At 37.6% G+C, this 19,699-nt stretch overlaps 4 protein-coding genes across 4 annotated transcripts; all 4 read right to left on the bottom strand.

Moving 5' to 3' along the window:
- Positions 1-1,717: 1,717 nt before the first annotated feature.
- Positions 1,718-5,835, bottom strand: Cbr-srw-84 (the record flags this gene model as incomplete). Its single annotated transcript, XM_045238628.1, has 9 exons — positions 1,718-1,904; positions 1,952-2,302; positions 2,354-2,635; positions 2,994-3,133; positions 3,929-4,168; positions 4,215-4,342; positions 4,395-4,720; positions 4,765-5,036; positions 5,659-5,835. 9 exons carry the CDS (start codon positions 5,833-5,835, stop codon positions 1,718-1,720), a joined length of 2,103 nt encoding a protein of 700 aa, XP_045093002.1.
- A 1,846-nt stretch (positions 5,836-7,681) lies between these two features.
- On the bottom strand, positions 7,682-8,552 carry CBG05632 (the record flags this gene model as incomplete). The annotated part of the gene is made up of 2 exons (XM_002638538.2): positions 7,682-7,921; positions 8,058-8,552. The coding sequence occupies 2 exons, from the start codon at positions 8,550-8,552 to the stop codon at positions 7,682-7,684; spliced, it is 735 nt and encodes a 244-aa protein (XP_002638584.2).
- A 3,767-nt stretch (positions 8,553-12,319) lies between these two features.
- CBG05630 lies at positions 12,320-12,574 on the bottom strand (the record flags this gene model as incomplete). Its single annotated transcript, XM_002638537.1, has 2 exons — positions 12,320-12,419; positions 12,477-12,574. 2 exons carry the CDS (start codon positions 12,572-12,574, stop codon positions 12,320-12,322), a joined length of 198 nt encoding a protein of 65 aa, XP_002638583.1.
- A 2,036-nt stretch (positions 12,575-14,610) lies between these two features.
- Positions 14,611-16,446, bottom strand: CBG05629 (the record flags this gene model as incomplete). Its single annotated transcript, XM_002638536.1, has 5 exons — positions 14,611-14,751; positions 14,798-14,972; positions 15,695-16,182; positions 16,236-16,371; positions 16,418-16,446. The coding sequence occupies 5 exons, from the start codon at positions 16,444-16,446 to the stop codon at positions 14,611-14,613; spliced, it is 969 nt and encodes a 322-aa protein (XP_002638582.1).
- Between the last annotated feature and the right edge of the window lie 3,253 nt (positions 16,447-19,699).

The raw sequence follows: 19,699 nt of genomic DNA, 5'->3' as shown, positions 1-19,699 counted from the left end.
TCATCAAGAGAATATAGTTGACTGTCAGTTTTGCAAAAACGCTTTATCAATCAAGACACTTTTGATTGCGGAAGCAAGAACACACACAGACACCTCCCTCCCAATTTCATAACAAATGCCACACCGTTTTTATGGCTTTCTCGGGAAAATGAAAAAAGGTTAGGTTCATCGAATGCCATCCAATGATCAATTTTGAGTCCATATATCTTATTACCTGTAAAAGATTTCAAAAAGTGAATAACAAACAAAATGTTTATCATTATATCAGCAAAATTTTGTTATTTGACCACTTTTTGATATCTTTCACACTAACCGAGATATATAGGTTCAAAGTTGACGGTTTTGGGTGGAATTCTAGTGTTTACGATATACCTTTGAAAAATCCCAAGGTATTTCCCGGTTTGTTAGAATGTTTGAAATTGAAACTTAAACCTCAAAGCTCAAAATTATGAAGAACATTGATAAAGAAATTTCTAGATGACAGATACATTGGATTATCTCTGAAACTACAAACTACAAACTGTCTTGATCAGTTAGCCTGCAAACTAGATAGACAAGAAAGTGTTGTAGACATAAAGTGTTCGGATTTCTCCACCAGACACACCTTGAGCAAGCAAAGAAAGCACAAAAATGAAGAGATCTGAGATAATCTTTTTATCAAGGAATTGGGAGCTGGAGCCACAAGCCTTCTGATAAAATTGATTTCAAAACTATTAAAATGATAAAATTGGATAATTGAAGTAATCGGAAAAAAAATGACGGCATCTTTATGCATCCGATTCTCTAGATTCCATTTTCTGACTGGGATAAGGCAGCTATCAATTTCTATGAGAAACCTGTTGTTTCGTCATTCATCTGTGTTCGTTCTCATTTCCCCTATTCTCATATTCTAGGCAGTTCTTCTCTTGCCATTCCAAAAAAGTGAAGAACATAAGTGTGATTTTTGTCTAAATTTCATCGGTTCCGCGCGTAAAGAAGATTGATGGAACTTTGTTTGCAGGTGAGAAACGATAAAAGATGAATTTGAGAGATAGAGATGAAGTATCAACGTCTAGTGATCTGTTTGGGTTCAGGATTCACGTGAAAACCATTGGTGATCTAAAAAGAGGAGGTGAAGTAATTTATGGGTTTTGGATGTGCAGGTATAGTTTTTTTCCAGGGCATATAATATGAGATAACATGTTGAACATAACCTTGAACGTTATAAAGTTGACCATCAAAATTTTGGTTGGCTATTTTTGATTCGGCTGAAGGAATTCAGACCATGTTTGGACTAATTTCATTCGATTTTTTAAATATAATAATTTCAGATATCTGAAAATTGTGGCAACTTTGCTCAAACTCATTTCTCACAAAACACAAATCATTTTAATATAAAATTCTTTCGAAATTGACAAAAACTCAAATTTTGGTTTATATAAAGTGCCGGTCAATAACATATACAAAAACTGATTTTCCAGTTGATTTTTGGCAATTTTGGTCACTTTCAGAAGCTTAGAGCTTGGCTGTTCCCCATCACTTTGAATATTCTGGAAGGTGTAAAACAGACCTAGATCGAAAACTTTGTATTCACAGAATTTTTTGAAAATTCCTAGTTTTTCAGCTATTTGCCGATTTCTGAAGGACACGCTTTTCAACCCGAAAAGAATAGAAACGGCTGAAAATCAACTGAAAAATCAGTTGTTGTATATCTTATTGACCGGTACTGTACATTCAATTATCTGTAAGAGATGCTCAAATTCCTGGAACTTCCGACACTGGAGTCCCTTCGTTTTTTACAGCATAACATTGACCATGCCGTATCTCGATAATGCGAGGAAAGAAAAAAGCAAAACACGCAATGAATTGAAGAATTGATTATGAGAATTGTGACACATATTATGGTAATATTATTCAGAAGAAATCTGTAATTTTTAGAAGAAAAATTGAAATTTATTTTTTTCGAGCTCACAATGGTCCAAACCCTTCTCCTTGGATAAACGACATATAAAACTGGGAAACGCCCACTGGAGTTTCAGACAAGAAATAGGCTATAGTCATGCATATAACTAGACGAGTCACATGGATCATGTCATTTTCTTCGTCTCTCCCCATCAAAATTTTTCTGCCTTCTCGAACTTTTTTGAGCTCTATAACTAGACCAACAGCAAGAAATGGATAGAGAATTGGAGGAATGCATTTGAGAATTCCATCTATTAGAAGGTATTTTTCGGAGATGTGCTCTTGGAAGAAAACATCGATAGCTGGATTTTGAACTCGAGCAAAATAAGGGAAAGTTGTATTTGGTGGGTACATAGTGCAACTGAAATACTTTTTTTCAAAAAACATCCCAAAAAAGTAATCCCGTACTCACCTTTTATCTGGCTTCCATCCTTTAGGATACTCTATAATCAAATATCTTCCTTGATTGATCATAGTGACCACTAAATGAAAAAATAAGAGGCTAAAAAATACTTTCCAACTGGTTCCAGCTTTCATTAATACCCGAATTTTGGTTCTAGTACCATACTTTAGAATTAGGTATCTTATAATCGCCAGGAACATTCCAAGCCACGCAGATACCCGACGAAATGCGTCTTTGAAGATGAACAAGATCCAGGAGTAATATGCAAAGATTTGAGAGTTTGGGGGGATGCTGAAACATTGCTAGAACTTGAAGGATAATTTTTTAGTCAATTTTTCAAATTTAGAATGTTTTAAAATCTAAGTTTTCACAGAAAAAATATGTTGCCTTTTCTCTTTTTTTCATTTCTAGTTCAGCCGGTGGGATACCGAAAATAGGTTTTAGAAGAGCCATGGTCAAGTTTGAGCTGATTTATCTTGGCTCCTGTGAAAGTTATCAAAAATGTGTCAACTGAAAAATGTTTGTGATATTATGATAAACAATTTGTTAGTTGACAACTTTTTTATATCTTTGACAGATACAGAGATAAATTGGCGCGAAGTTTAAAGTTGAGAGTTATTACATGTTTAACAGTAAATTTAGAACATACCATTGCTGTGGAATAGCTTTATTCAAATATTCCCATGTTCCACCATCCACATAATACATCAAATATACAATATCACTTATAGCAATTCCGATAATTAAAACATTTGCTGCCTGACCCCTCATAGATTTCCTGCAAAGCACCTCTAGATGCAAAATGTTTAGGAACACCCCGAAGAAGCTTATGATAATCTGAATGTCCGATGTGAAATGGGCCCATTTTCTGGTGGTATCTAGCAAATCGTTCAGAAATGGATCGCTGAAATATTCGTAATCCATAGAATGATATAGTCTAGTCCAGAAAAGAAAAGGTGTGAATAATTCTCGGAAAATGACCACTTGATTGGATTTGGGTGTAGCCTGGGGCATGACTTTATAGTGTCAAAAAGTTGGCATCAATAACCACATAATTAAATTTTTTGCAGTGAGGTATCACAGGTGTTACGTAATCTGGTGAACCAAAAAAAACAAAACTATAAAGGAAAATTTTATTTGTCAGCTGAATCTATATTCACTTTACAATTAAGTCTGAGTTGTAAGATTTTTCAGAATTGCTCCAGAATCCAGTCCATCACATCTGTTAAACATGACGAGGCCTCGGTGATTTCGTTATGCATATTTAGCATGGCATGAAACCCGTTTTTTAGATTTATCAACTTTGTTGGAACTCCGGCGGTCTGCAAACCGAAAGAATCTTGAAAATACCTTAAAACCTATAATAGAATGGTCCCGAATTGCCAAGTTTGAGCTCAATTATCTCAGCTCCTATAAGAGATATCAAAAATTTGTCAACTGATCAAAAATTTCTGATGTTATGATAAATAATTTATCAGTTTACAAATTTTTATATCTTCATCAGGAACCGAGATAAATTGACTCAAAGTTGAAAATTAGGGGGCCCTTCTATTACAGTTTTTACGGTAAAAACAGTAAGTTTACCTTCAATCTCTCTGCATAGATCATTCCTTCATCCCGTAAGGTGTCATACTCGCAAGTGACTATCAAGCTTTTGGGAAGATTTTTTAGATTCTCTCTCATCAAAGGCGAGAAATCTGGGTTGAATATTATTGGGTCCAGAATTTCCTGCGCCTCTCGATTCTCTTGAACTTCCCATCTGTCTGGGACCTTTGATAGGTTATAAAGATGAGTGGCTTCGATGAAAGATCGGTGGGATAGAACCTTTAAAAAACAATTAATCAGAATTTCTATGAATCAATTTCAAAACCTTATCAATTTCATCTCTACGCTCTGGTTTAATATGACCATTCGTGATAACTGATGGAACCAATTTTTGAGCCGTTTCCATTGAAATACCAGCATATAACATATAGTAAAAAGCGACAGATCTTGGGTCTAAAATCTTTAAATCCTTCGAAAAATAGATTCAAAAATAGATTTGGCTCACCAACAAACGCAAATCCATCAAGTCTCTTATGAAAATATCTATACGACACCATTTGCAAATCTACCAGCTGGAGCAGTGGGTACAGTAACACTTGCGCTGCTAGCTTGGGCTCCACACTTTTCTCCTCACGACGTTGAGCGATAACAGTAGCTAGATTTCCACCAGCTGAATCTCCAATAATCACGACTTTGTTGAGATCAATGCCAAACTCCTGAGCACCATTTTCAAACAAGTAGTCTACTGCTTTCTCGCAATCTAGCAGATTATCAGGGAATACTGTTTCCGGGGAAAGACGGTAGTCAATAGATACCACGAATGTATTCATTCTATAATTCAAAAGAAAATAGTTAAATGAAAGAAATCTACTCACTCTTTCGCCATTCGTCTTGTCAGTCCACTGTACATCTCAACGCTTCCGACCGCAAATCCACCACCGTGTATAAAAATGGCAGCTCCACCAGTTGCATTTTTCACTAGCCGTGGTTCGTAGGTTCGGACATGTACCCCATTCCACGTGGCATCTTTCACAAGCACAGTGTGTCTATCCAGTAAGTTAAAGGGACCCATCGTCTTGGCGAGGGTGTTCAGGGAGAGACGAGTCCACCATATTTGATTTTCTGGTGTGGAGAAGAGGTAGTGGGACTGGAAAACGTAAAGTACCGTAAACCTTCTAATAGATGCGCCCCTTATATTAGCACAATCATCTCATTTTCTATAAGAGATGTCAAAAATATGTTAAGTGATAAAATGTTGTTGATAATATGACAAACATTTGATTTGACAGATTTTTTTACTTTCATAGAAATTGAGATAATCGGGCTCAAATTGTATAATTCAAATATCCAAAAAGTTAATTTTAAATAACTTGTATAGAAAACTCACTGATGGGGGTCAATATCCTTTTAAGGTGTTTGAACTCAATTACCGTAAAAACTCTTATAGAACGTCACCGAAATCAAATTTGGGCCCGTGTATCTCATTTTCTGTGAAAGATATCAAAAAATGGCTAACAAATAAAATGTTGCTGATATCATTATAAACATTTTATTTGTTGACAACTTTTTGATATCTTTCAAAAGAAGTGAGATATATAGACTCAAAGTGAACGGTCCAGGTGGCGTTCTATCAGAGTGTTGGACGGTATCCTGGTTATATTATTTTAAAACATTAAAATTTGGTCACTTAAAAAAATGACTGAAGTAATGTCATTAAGTTAGGTTTTTCACCAATTTTAGATGAAACGCAAAATTAAAAAAAAACTCACTGGATAATAATAGAACGCTCGTAAAACCGGCTCAAACAAATGCAGAATCACTCTATCAATTGACGATTTTTCACAGAAGCCAGGTGGCAAAGGCTTGTGCAAAACCAGCAATATTGAAAAAGCCACAACGCAAGCCGCAAAAGTAACCGACCCAAATTTGGATAGTGGTTTTGTCATGGCTGGAAATTTAGGAGAGCACACAACTCGACAGAATTATTTATGTGTAGCAATTATTTTAAAATTGTAGAACAATCTAGACTAGAGTACACGTGCTGTTGACTGGTGTGTCTAATAAACAAATCAGTCAAGTGATAAGCGCTGATATGGAGTTGGGAAATTGTTAGGAGGAGCTTGAGGTGAAAGTTTTTAATTTTCAAACGAAACTAATTTTTACGAGAAAAAAAACAAAAGCGATCTGATTGAATTTTCTGCCAATCAGTACTTTGTACTCCCCCTCCATTTTTCCGTCCATAAGGTGTCTAATTCTGCCAAAAATGAGTGATAAAAACAAGTTTTATTAATGTTTCTATCTCTAAGTCTCTACATAGTTGTTTTTATTTTAACCTTTGGATTTTTTTTGATAGATTGATAAGAGTTTTGGCTTTGTTTGGTTTTTTGACTCACCCAGTAATCCGGATGAACGCACTTGATATTCCAAACCAGATTTTGAAAAAATCGTATCCTCGATAGCTTTCCTTGAGATTTTCATATGTGGGACTTAACACACATTCTCTGAGATTTTCGAGCATCGACCAACTGTCCTATGTACAGAGAACATCAAACTGTTTGAAATGAGTTGCATAAAGTTAGTACATTTGAACATCTAAGAATTTTGAAGATACTTCTGATTGGCTCCGCACACTCAGATCTGCAAAATTGGTCGACCAAAAAAAATTCGAATACTCTTTGCGAGTCTTTGAGTCAATGTATCTTGGCTCTTGTAGAAGATATCCAAAAACTTTAAAAAGCAAATTTGTTTGTCTTAAAACCAGCAACATTTCATTAGTTGGACATTTTTTGTTAACTCAAACAGAAAACGAGATAATTACGGTCAAAGGAAGGATCTATTTAAAATGTTTCCCAGATTCCAAAAGTGAAAAGTCAATAGTTAACTAAACGTGATGGAGAGAACCTTTTGCGGATGAAAAAAGTGTTCAAAAAAAATGAATTTTCCGTCAAAAAATCTACGACCCTTGATGCCCCATTGACCTCAGAAGAAATACTATAAAGGAAGGGGAAAGTGGAGGAACAAATCAGTTCTCGCTTTCTCTGGGCTCCAGAGAAGGTGACCCGGGGATCCTGGGTCCTAGGTCCCGGGTCCTAGGTCCCGGGTCCTAGGTCCCGGGTCCTAGGTCCCGGGTGACCTGGGTCCGGGTGACCTGGATCCGGGTGACCTGGATCCGGGCGACCTGGATCCGGGTGACCCTGACCGGGTGACCTGAATTCGGGTGACCCTGACCGGGTGACCTTGATCCGGGTGACCTGGATCCGGGCGACCTGGATCCGGGTGACCTGTGACCTGGGTCCCGGTGACCTGGATCTGGGTGACCTGGATCCGGTTGACCTAGATCTGGGTGACCTGGATCCGGGTGACCTAGATCCGGGTGACCTGGATCCGGGTGACCTGGATCGGGTGACCTGGATCGGGTGACCTGGATTCGGGTGACCTGGATCCGGGTGACCTGGATCCAGGACCCAAGACCCAGGATACCCGGGTTACCTTCTCTGGAGCCCAGAGAAAGCGAGAACTGATTTGTTTCTCCACTTTCCTCTTCCTTTATAGAAGTTCAAGTGTATAGAAGTTCAAGTTAGAAGTTATAGAAGTTCAACTCATTTCAAACAGTTTCATTTTTTTGTATACCGGGTTGCTCGAAAATCTCAAAGTCCATGTGTTAAAAGGTTGACTTCATTATTTCCGACCAAAGCTATAAAATACAAATTAATATAAAAAATATAGAAAAGCTTTCCAAAGCTAAATAAGACGATCCCAACGAAAGAAGTCGCCGTACATTTTCTTATCGAATTAATCTTCAGACAAACAATTTCTCTCTAGTTTAAGAGAAGAATAGAAAAGCAAAAACGTGGCCACTTTGTCTTTGTTGCCCACAGGAGTTACTTGTCTGAATCTTCTCAATTGGTCTCGATTCCGTTCTTCAGTCCAGTCTCCTCCCATCTTTTTCATCACGTGCTCAAAGTATAGATGTTCTTCGGGCGCTTCGGCAGAAATTTCAAAGAATTCTGGAGTGTCGTCTTTGAGGAAAGCCTGGAATATTATTGGTTGATAAAATATCTTTTTAGTGAGTATTCACATTTTTCAATGATTCAATATCCTCCATTGAGATTGTTCTGAAACAGGTATCAACACGAGAAAAGTGTAAAAATCTGCTAGGATATCGAACCGTGAAATCTTTGATCTCCACCGTATCCGCTTTCTTCCACTGCTCCAGCTTAGCCACATCAGTCAAATTCAATTGATGACTGTTCCTGGTGATTCCCATTCTCGATTGCTCAAAATAGTTATCCTTCAGAACACCTGGTGCCACGTATGGGAAAATGGCCATGATCTCTTCCACTCTGTACACTTTCAAGGCGATTTTCCTGGTTGTTAAAGGTTTCCCTTTGCTGAGCATGCTGCCAATTTTTGCGAAAGTTCCTGCATGATCCTCCCGAAAGATCTTGAAGGACACCTCATCCATTGGAACCTTTTGGTGGCTGATGAATCGTTGAAGAATGGAGAAATCGTTGCAGAACATGTCTACAAAGTTTTCGTTCTCGAACACTTTCTCCTTTCTGGTTTTCGAAATCGCGTTTTTGACAACCACAGTTTTTCCTCGTTCTGCTCCATAACGAATGTCAAGTGGCGAACCTTCCGGGTTCAGGAAATTGACAATCATGTAAATTTCAGTGGAGATTTCCACCTGGAGATGAATTGATCTTAAGTGCAGATCGGGTGGAAAAGAATCAATGAAACCACGAAGGTTGAAAGAACTTTTCCGAAGGGATTGACTGAAAAACGGATGCTTACAATCAAATAGAAATTTTTCACGAGTAACTTACACTGCTTCAGCCTTCTAGTATTCTCTTCAGAATATGCCCATATCGAGTTATGAGGGCCTCCATGGTTCTTACTGAAAAAAAGAAAAAAAGAAAGTCATTTTTATAGAGCTCTTCAGAGAAGAATGTAATAATGTAACATCAAAAATGAGAAGAAGAAAAAGAAGAGAATTCCTAGTATCACATGCGCGGGCTCATGGAGAACAACAAAAGTGGACTTGAGGATTTTGCGGAGACGCAGCATTTTAAGCCGAGCAAACTAGAGGACAAATAAGAAGCAAACGGGAAAGAAGGTGTGTGATCTGTGTAAAAGAATGCTCCCGAAAACCAACAGATCAAAACTTCAGGATTATGTAATGACGAATCTGAAAGTCAGAAATTTTTGTAAGATTGAGTTATGTGGGCAGGTGAAATGAATGAAGACCTTCAAGATTTTTCCGTTAGATTAGATTTTGGGTTCTAGGTAATGAAATGTTCTCAAGGGTGGAATTTCAAAAGTCCGGTTTAAATCGGAACTCGTCTGAGTATCGTAAAACTCAACTCGTCTGAGTATCGTAAACATTCTAATAAAACGTCACCAGTATTTAAGCACATGTATCTCATTTTTTGTGAAAGTTATCAAAAAGTGGTTAACTAATAAAATGTTGCTGATATCATGATAAACATTTTATTAGTTGACAAATTTTTGATATCTTTAAATAGAAGTGAGATAAAAATCTCAAAGTGAACGGTCCGGGTGGCGTTCTATTAGAGTGTTTACGGTATACGAAAACGTTTATTTTCGCCCGTTTCGATCATTTTCAGCAGTCTGGAACTCCGGTTTCTGATCACTTAAAAATTTTTGGAAATATTAAAACGGACCTAGATTTAAAACTTTTCATCCACAGAACTTTTCGAAAACTTCTAGTTCTTCAGCTATGTGCCAATTTTTGAAAGAAACCTGTTTTTTCATGTTTTCAATTCAAAAATGAGACAAATGGGTGCTTCTCAAAATTTGGCAAAGTGTGACAAACTAGGAATTTCTAAAGAATTCTGTGCAAAATTTTCAATCTAGGTCTGTTTTACATACTCCGCAACTTTCGAAATGATAGGAAACTTGATAGATGCAGACAAAAATCAGCTGAAATACATGTTTCTATGTTGTCAAAAGTGACCTGGGCGAGTTCTGAAAGTTGAAGTTTTTTTCAGATCAACTAAAAACCTGATACTAAAAATTCATTTTTCTTGCCTTTCATACTTCTTGCCATTCATTTAGAACTCCACTTCCACCATAGAGCTTCTTTTCTCACCTGTTAGGAATCCACTAAATCCACTGAAAAAGCTCATAAATCCGACGAGTGAGAGTGATTATTTTGCTCTACCTCCCTCCCAACTTTTCTATCTATTTTTCTTCTTGTGTAGAAAATAAGTAGAAGAAGAAGCTAACTACTTTCTGGAACTTATCTCTCTTTTCCTCTCGAAATTCTTCTTCCCCAAGGTTTTCCCTTCGGTGCCTTTAAATCGTTAGCTTGTAGTTTATACCCTACGGCACAAAATTGGCTCATGTTTCCCGTGTTTTGAAGAAAGAGAAAAACCATAGAAGGAGGCAAATCTTTTCCTAAACTGGGAACGATGTAATCCAATTTTCTAGTAAAGATTTGGAACTTGGATGTCTTCCGATGGAAGGCTAGACTACCTTTTTTCTTCCGTTTATTTTTTCTGTCTACTTTTTCTTGGTTAGTTGAAGGAAATTCCGTTTCTGTAACTTTTACCTAGCATAAGTTAAATGCCAAAAAATCTGACAATTATTTTAGACATCATTTTTTGATATTTCTTCCTGAAACTGAGATACCGTAAACACTCTTACAGAATATCCCCCTAGCGGTTCACTAACTTTGAGCGTATGTATGTCGTTTTCTGTGAAAGATATCAAAAAGTGGTCAACTGATAAAATGTTTATTATAATATCGAAAACATTTTGTTAGTTGTTTACTTTTTGATATCTGTCACAGGAACCGAGATAAAAAGGCATATACCATAAGCACTCTAATAGAACGCTACCCGGACCGTCCAATTTAAGACTGTATATCTCACTTCTTTTGAATGATATCAAGAAATGATCAACTAATAAAATGTTCACCATGATATCAGCAACATTTTAATAGTTAACCACTTTTTGATATCTATCACAGAAAATGAGATACATGTGCTTAAATACGGGTGACGTTCTATTAGAATGTTTACGATACTCAGACGAGTTGAGAACTCCTGCAGGCGAGAACAAGCCAAAAAAGTCCTGCCGGCGAGAAAAAATCAGTTGACGAAAATTAGAAAATCTCCTGCCGCGTGTGCGCCACGGGACTTTTTTTGAGTTTCCCTCGCCGGCAGGAGTTTTCATCTCGTCTGATTAGTTGAAAATAAGGGATGTCACTTTATTTGAGTGTTTACGGTAAATAAAAGCACATCACTTATGTTGATTGCCTGGAAATTGAATAACTGGAGATTCAGACAGCTTCTCAATATTTTCTTTTAAACTTTCCAATCCTGTCTACGTCGGAATGCCAAAAAACGAGCAAAAGAATGCGTCCACTTTTCTGACAAGTCAGCTGTGAGAAGACAAACGGAAGATATCCCCTCACTTTCTAGTCCATTAATAAATAATCACTATCGTTTTGCTCACAAAACACTTTATCCTCCCAATGTTATCGGTATTCCCCATCTTTGTGGGCAATAAAAAACGACGCGAAGAAATGTTCGGACCGTTTCAGACTGGCACAATTCTAGCTCAGCTGAACGAGTACCGTGAGACTCTCTATATTATATTCGGCATCACTTGTCTCGTCTCATGGCTTTGCTTCAATTTGTGGGCGTTACGGTAAATGGGGATACACTACTTTGTGGTTCGAAATTCTCCGGTTTTCAAAAAAAAATTTAGACTACAATAGAAACCCTTTTTATTCATTTCTGACATAGGAGCCAATATACCGTAAACACTCTAACAGGACGCTTCGTCAAATTTGAGCCTTCGTATCTCATTTTCTGCAAAAGATATCAAAAAGTGGCTATCTAACACAATACTGCTGATATTCTGATAAACATTTTATTAGTTGACAACTTTTTGATTTCTTTCACAGGGACCGAGATATATAGGCTCAAAGTGGACTGAGCCGAGATAAACTAGTTAGAACCTACAGTGTGGGGGGTCCTTCTTATACAGGTTTTATGATATTCGTTTTTAGTGAATTCTTCTGCCCAACCATATTTTCTTCTTCCAATTCCTCTGTATCCACATCCCGTCGTCATCCAGAAGATCGTCTAACACGAATAAAAATGCAGTACATATCCAGGTATGATTCTCCGGAAATTCGAAATTTCCACCACAAAATTGCTCCGGAAGTCAGCAATTTTCGAAACTATTAGAATCATAAATCTCGTTTCATATTTTTAGCACTTTTCAGTGGTCGCCTTCTGAGCAACCTCACATCATCCGCCACGTCAACGTCAATCCGCCGAGCTTCGCTACCCGAAATTCCCAATTTAGAGGTTTTTGTAGTGTAATTAATCATCCTAATTATGAAAAAACTTGATAATTAACAATAAATAATTCATTAGAAAAAACAATTTTCTCTCAATCAGAACGTCTCCAAAAAAGTTGAGTTGGTGCTTGGTAGAACGGCTGGAGGTAAGTTTTGCGTTGGTAGAATGCAGATGGTCCGTTCGATGCAGTCCTGGAAATGTTTCATGTTGATATTCTAGAACACGGTGACCTATATTTCTGAACTCACTTTGGCTCATCCATCATATCAAATACACGTTGTCCTTCAACAGAAAATACAGTCAGAATAGCCAAGAAAAATGCGAGGGACAAAACAAATCGGAGCATTTTTAGAGATGACGTGCAAGAATTGAGAATTCAGAAAACTAGAAGACGTCAGTCAGGTGGCGACTCGAACAATGGAAGGTGGAAGTGTGAAAAGAAAGGAGCTCCTAAAATTGTGGGCGTGGCTTTTCCGATGGAATCGGTCCACAAAAAAACAGAAAAGAAAAGACATAAAAGATAGTGGAGAGTGGAATCAATTTCCTTGATGAATTAGGGGTGTCGGTTGAGTGGAAATGGATACGTGGAAACGGAAGAAAAAAACAATAAGGAGAAAGTGGATTTTTATGAGGGACCGAACCACTGCACAATTGTCTCTTAAGGCGCAACTAAGGTGTCAAAAATCAGATAAATCATACATTTTCGGGATATAAATTCTTCTAGAGTTTTCTTTCAAATTTATAGAGAGGCCCTGTAAATTAATTTAAACTTTGTTGATTAATATCCAGGTCGCCGTGAATTCTAGATGGTCTTAATAACTTTTTATTGAGAAGAGCTTCGGGCGTCGTCAGCAACTTCTGGTCGGTTGTTGGACGGCTTCAGGACGGACCAACGTCATACGGCTTATTTTTAAAGGCTCAGTCTTTGGACAACGTTCATATTTTTATGATTTTGTTCAAAAAATAGTTAAGAACCAGCTGCAACCTGTTTGAAATTTCTCAGAATTCGCAGGTTATCGGAAACTTTTTCTGGTTCCTTCAAAACCAAGCCCCTGGAAAATTATGTTAGGAAACTTTATATTCATCATCCGAAGCGATTTATGGGTTTCTAGAAATTCTCTTGTGTACCTTTCGATAAATCTCTTCTCTGATGCAAATCCATTCGTAATATTGTGCCTCAAATAAGTCCTTGTGTTTCGAACAGTTTCGAGTGGCTCTTGGACGATTAAGAAAAAAAGCTGATTATTTTTTTATATTTTTTTGAGCAGAAAACACTTTTTTTTAAAATTGACACATGACAATCAGATACCAGTCGATCAAAAAGAAGAAAATGGTTTTGAAGGATTTTGAAAAAATAGTTTATGTTTTGAACCAAAAATTACTGGATTAGACAGAAAAAAACATTTGATCTAATATCTTTAGCTACAAATCTATACTGATTATTATGTTACTACCGCATTCTGTTTCTGGTAATTTCTAATTTTATATGAGATATGATTTTTTGGGCGATGAGCTGAAATAAGAATTTATAGTTTAACAACTTTATTGATATGAAGAGAAGAAACAGGATTTTTTTCGGATTTTGTGTACTGGATTAGCCAGACAAGTGTAGTCTGTTGATCCCTTTCGCCACGTAGAGGCTCAGTACATAGAAAGGGAAAAAAGGTTTATTTACCAATGGGATCACCTTCAAAAACCCATTGTTCTCCGTCTGATCCATAGTCGTGCTGTGCCCCAGTCTAGTGATGTAGTCGTCCAGCAAACCGTAGCCCGCATGACCGACTAGACCAATTTAGCCCAGTGCCCAACAGGTCCACTTCACAAACATCGAATGTCGATTTTTCTAGCCCTTATATACGTGAGAGGAAGGGGCGGGGCTTAGCACACCTGCATCTGGCCTCCTGTGGGAAACTCCGCCCTCTTTCTCCGTTTTTTTTGGTATTGTCTACGTCATCATATTAGTACATAGGGGACAATAAACCAGAAATGTGAGTGGAGTTGCGACATTTTTGATCTACCTATTAGGGATTTGTTTTCCAATTTACCTGTCTATTTTTCTGCGATTTTGTTTGTCCACTGCGAAAAGCGTTGTAAGAAAGCTCACATTTTTATTACAGTATTCGAAAATCGAACAGAGGGAGAAGACAGGGGCTAAACAAGAAGCAAGATCTCTATGAAAGAAAAAAGTGTGAAATGTCATCAGAAGCGGGAAAAAAGCAAAAAAAAACAAGGAGAATGAAAATGTACACAGGATTTTCTATACATAAAGCAGCGATAATCAACGGGGAAAAGAGAATTGAAAAAGAAGGAAAAAAATATGTACACAAATTAAACAAGGAAGAAAAAAAATTTACAAACAAAAATACAAAAAATGATACAAAATCAATCCCATTGCTGAAGGAAAAGCAGGTCATGACAGTTGGGGAACACTTTTTCGAAGACGTGACGGCACGCGACGAGCTTGTTGATTCTCTGCGGTTCAGCGACGATTTCGACAAGTTCCACGCGTTTCACACGACGAACCTGCAGTTTGTAGTTTGTAGTTTTTGTAGTTTAGAGTGATTCTTACCTTGCCTACCATATAACCGGGTCTCGAAGCGATCACTGGCGCGTTCATCATCGTCAACTTGAGTGTTGTCACCTCGGCACTGTCCAACATGTTCTGAACGATTGGTTCGGAAGGATCGAAGCCAGAGAAGCTGGTGTAGGAGAAGTTGGAGAACTTGGCGCCGGATTCGGTGATTCTGGAAAACATCGATTTTGCCGATTTTCTGTTATAGTGTTTTTCAGCTACAGTAAGACCAGTCAATAAGATAAACGAAAACGCATTTTCGGTAGATTTTCGGTCATTTTCAGCCATTTTCAGAAGACTAGAACTCGACTTACAACTTTTCGATCAGTTTGAAAATTTCAGAGGGTCTATAACAGACCTAGATTGAAAATTTGCTTTCACAGATTCTTTTGAAAACTCCTAGTTTTTCAGCAATTTGCTGATTTCTGAAAGACACCCATTTTTTCACGTTTTCAGTACAAAGCCCAAATGGGTGTGTTTCATAGCAAAAAAAACTAGGAATATTCGAAAAACTCTGTGATTGCAAAGTTTTCCATCTAGGCCTGTTTCTAACCCTACAACAATTTCAAAGTGATGGAAGCTGGACAGCCGAGCTCCAGGCCCTTGAAAATGGCCAAAATGACCAAGAATCAACTGAAAAATACGATTTTGTTCATCCTATTGACCGGTACTGTATATTGGATTCAGGTTGAGTAAAGTCAATTTACGGATCTTGTTAGTTTAAATTTAGCTTGTTTTAGATCAACATTCAACAATTTTTGACAAATTGTCGAGCATTTTCAGTTAAATAGTTTTTATGTATTTTTCACCGTTTCGCGACAATTTCCATTTTTAGATACGGTTATACTGATAATTTTTTATTGTTTTATGCTCAAAACCCAAACAAAAACCAACCTAATCATATGAATTGGCACTTGATGTGGCGCCGCCTGAATCCCAATATCAAACGACATGCATCCAAACCTCTCCAACCGAATTCTATCGTCAAACCCATGCGACGCTTCCGAAATCCCAACGCGAGTGATTTCTCTCAACGTCGTCGAGTTGGCACGTATCACATCTCCAATCTTCGTCACCGACTGTCCAGCATTCCTCCGTTTGACACGCAGCGATTCCAGCTCGACGTTTTCCGACTCGACGACTTCGTCCAATATCCTATTCAGCACTTTAAGGTCCAAATCCTCAAAGTAGAGCTCTAGTTCGCTGACTTTTCTCGCTTTTGACAGCACGAAACGGACCATTTCCACGGCGACATTAGGATTCTTTGTACACGAGTCTTGGATGATGTAGAGCGTTTCGTCGGTGCTCAGGATTTCAATTTTCAGCTTTTTCACTCTTCGAAACGCTCGATTCACCGCGTAGTAGGCTTCGCTATGCAGGGTCTGAAATATATGACAATTTTGGTATGACCTAGAAACCCTGAAACTAAGCGAACCTTAAACTCAAGCGCCTGCTTCAAAGGAACACTTGCGGCGACGTTCTCGAATATTCTGGACCATGAGAAGACGTCCAAATCGGTGGATGGCGCGGGAACCGAGTAGGAACACGATGGCAGTTGTTTCAGGAGATCGCTGGAAAAAATGGGTTGGCGGGAATTACGAATTTTCAAAAACTTACGATTTAGCGACCAGTGCGGACGTCGACATGTTGTTTCTCTTTTAGTATAGTTTTTTTAGCTGTAACAGTACAATTTTATTTATTTTTGTCGATAGAAGAAGAAAATAGTAAAAATGGCACTCTATTTCGAAAGAAATGCGGAAAACAAGTGATATGATAAGAAATAGAAGAGTATTCGGTGTCGTTCCATCAGAAGTTTTTTTTCTTTTTTATTTTTACTTCTATCGCTACTAAAACCAGATTCTATTTAAGAGACAGGTTGATATATTGAGGAAGTAATTTTTTGTGCTTTTTCGTTTTTAGTTTGATTCTAATTTTTTGGTGGAACCTATCGATAAAGATTATAGAGAGAAATTCGAAGAAAAATCGAAAAAAAAATATTTCGGAGAAGCCTATGCAAATGCGCTCTGCTGGACTGCGCGGAAGAGCGTGCAGTTTTGAGAGACGCAGAGAAAAAACAAGCGCGAGCTTTGAATTTGAACATCCAATGTCACGAATTTCGGGGAATCCCTTTTCCGAGTTAAAAAAAGGAAAGTGCGAAGTAGTGAGATTATGATCTGATGTCGAATGATGAGATAGAAACAGAGAAATGATCGCATCTTTACAACGAGAAAAAGAGGAGGAAACGAGGAGGGAAACAAGAGATAGAGAAGATGCGAAAAAAAGAGGAAGATAGGGATAGAAAAAGAGAAAGAGAAGCAGGAAAAATAGTTAACATAGTGAAAGAGTCGACAGGAAGCACGTGCTGATTAGTTACTCCCAGAAAAATCACGTATTTTGAGGAGTTTCAGCTAGGAAGTGCTGAAAATCGCTGAAAACCGCTGAAAATAGTCTAAAACAGTTTAAAATAGAGTAAAAGCTGTTAATGGGATTTAAGAAGGCTCATTGAGACATTACGTTTTCTGGATTTTCTAAATTAAATTTGAAAAAACCGGAAAATTCAAATTAACTCGTTTCCGATGATCGTTCAGTCCGCAAACACCAAAGTTTGATTTTGCACGCGATTCTTTTTTACCATGTTTAAGTTAAGCAAAAAACCTACTGATTGTAATTTCGAAAAAAAATTAATTAACCAAAAAAATCTAGTTTCACTCTCTCTAAAAAACTTTCGTTCTACTGGTCACTCCTAAAAGAACATTGAAGTGGCTTATCAGTCAGTCACACACCTATACATATACACACATCATGTGTGTTTATTTAAAAAGGGAAGCAAGGAGATGGGGGCGGAGCTTATTGATATTTCGACCCAAAGGAACATTAATCACGTGGCTTTTCTTTTTTTGAAAATCAAGTAATATAGGTAGTTAATAGGAAGAAGTCAAAGTACTGTACTAGCGAAGGAGTACGAAACCAGTTTGATCTAGAAAAATCTGGGGCAGACTAAAGAAGACACTTTGGTAGTTTGGGTGAATGAGGCAGGGAGGTGTAAAGTAGAGAAGTACCCGACTTCTTACTGTGAGAAGTGACTTTCTTAATTATATATGCAACATCTCTATACATTTTTATGTATATTTACTGTTGCGAAATCTGTAGGGAAGAGAGATTGGAAAGACGCAAAGAATCAAAAAAGCAGATGGGGAGGCTTCGTTAGAAATTGATGAGAAACGAGAGGAAGAGCAGATGGTTGGGTCATAGTGTATAGAATAGGGAGGATTGTACTTTGTACCCCGTTTTCCGGTTTTCCAGATGTCGGAAGATAGAAATTAGCTTTTAAAGATGATGGTTTGCTCAGTAAATCATTTAGCTTCGTGTACCGTAAGAACTGGATTAGAAGGGTCAGCCCTTCTATTGTTTCAAGGTACCTTTGGAGGGCCCTTCTATTACAGGTTTACATGGTTCTCTGCATGAAATGAAGCAATAGAGAGTTTTCATCGTAAAGCACCTTTGAAGAATTTTAAAGGTGTCAAGGGGACATCTGGGCACACAGATTTCCTAGACGTCCATATGTCAAAAACTGTAGACTGAACTTTGGTTTTATATGTACTTTCCATCTGATAAGACCCACAAAAAAAGTAAAAATCGTAAAAATTTTCAGTACATGTGATCTAAAAAGTACAACTTTGGTAAAATCACGTTTCTAAATTAAAACCTGGAATAAGGCTTCCATTCGGTCGGGAAATTTAGACCGACCGACCACCGAACGAGCAGACCGACAGCCGACCGAGCTGACCGATCGGACGGACGATCGGACGCAAATATAGGCATTTTGGTGCGGCGCGCCGACCGACCGGTCAGCTCGGACGGCTGTCGGTCGGCTGGGTCAGCGGTCGGCGATTTTCAACCGAACGAAATGGAAACCATAACCTGGAAATCCAAAAAATTGGATTTTCCAAAAAGAAATTATTCACTTCCTCTCTAACCTAATCACACTCCTCTTCTATCATCTTCTGTCTTCTAAACCAGAATTTGGCGAAACACAGAGACACAAAAAATAAAAGGACTTTGAATGTTTTTGTTCATTTTTCTGTCTATTATTATAACATGTTTTGATATTATAACAAAAAAAAATGATTTTGCAATGATTGGTGATTCACTTCCGCCATAAAAATAAAAATTGCTGATTTTCCGAAATTGGAAGAACTGGAATTAATTTCAAAGCTCAGAATTCTGGATCCTTGGAATTTTGGAATATCAGTTTATTAGGACAAAAACTCAAAAATCAAATTTTGCTCATCTAAATAATAAAACCAACATTTTGTTTTTTCTCCTCTTCCTAATTTTTGCATTTCCCGACCAAACACCCAACAGTCGACAGTACACAACTTTCCATTTTTAAACAAATTTCACTATTTTAATACTTAAAAATATTTGAGCATCATCACTCTCCTCCTAATGATAAAAGAAGCCGGGAGCAGCCAAAAAGCAAAATAAGATGTCACGTGTGTGCTCGCGGAGCACACACACACACAGACCGACACAGACATACACATGGGAGCAGGGGAAGGGGGACATCACTGATGACAGACCAACCAAAAAAAAAGAAAAAACATTTTGGGATAGGAAATTTTTGCGAGAGGGGTGTAACTGAATCGCCTACATTTAGAATCAGCCTAAACTCTAAAATTTCGATTAGGATAGTTCTTCAAAGTTTAATGTCATTTGAGCTCAATTATCTGGGTTCCTATGAGAGGTATCAAAAATCTATCAACTGTCAAAATGAAGCTGATATTATGATAAACATTTTATCAATTGACAAATTTTTAATATCTTTAACAGTACCTGAAATAATTTCACTCAAATGCATGTATAGGATAGGCTTCTATACTGATAAAACTTGATTAC

Source organism: Caenorhabditis briggsae (genome assembly GCF_000004555.2).
Source record: "Caenorhabditis briggsae complete genome, chrV, whole genome shotgun sequence".
NCBI classification, from domain to species: domain Eukaryota; kingdom Metazoa; phylum Nematoda; class Chromadorea; order Rhabditida; family Rhabditidae; genus Caenorhabditis; species Caenorhabditis briggsae.
The sequence above is the reverse complement of the archived record's forward strand: the minus strand, read 5'-3'. Positions and strand labels throughout refer to the sequence as shown.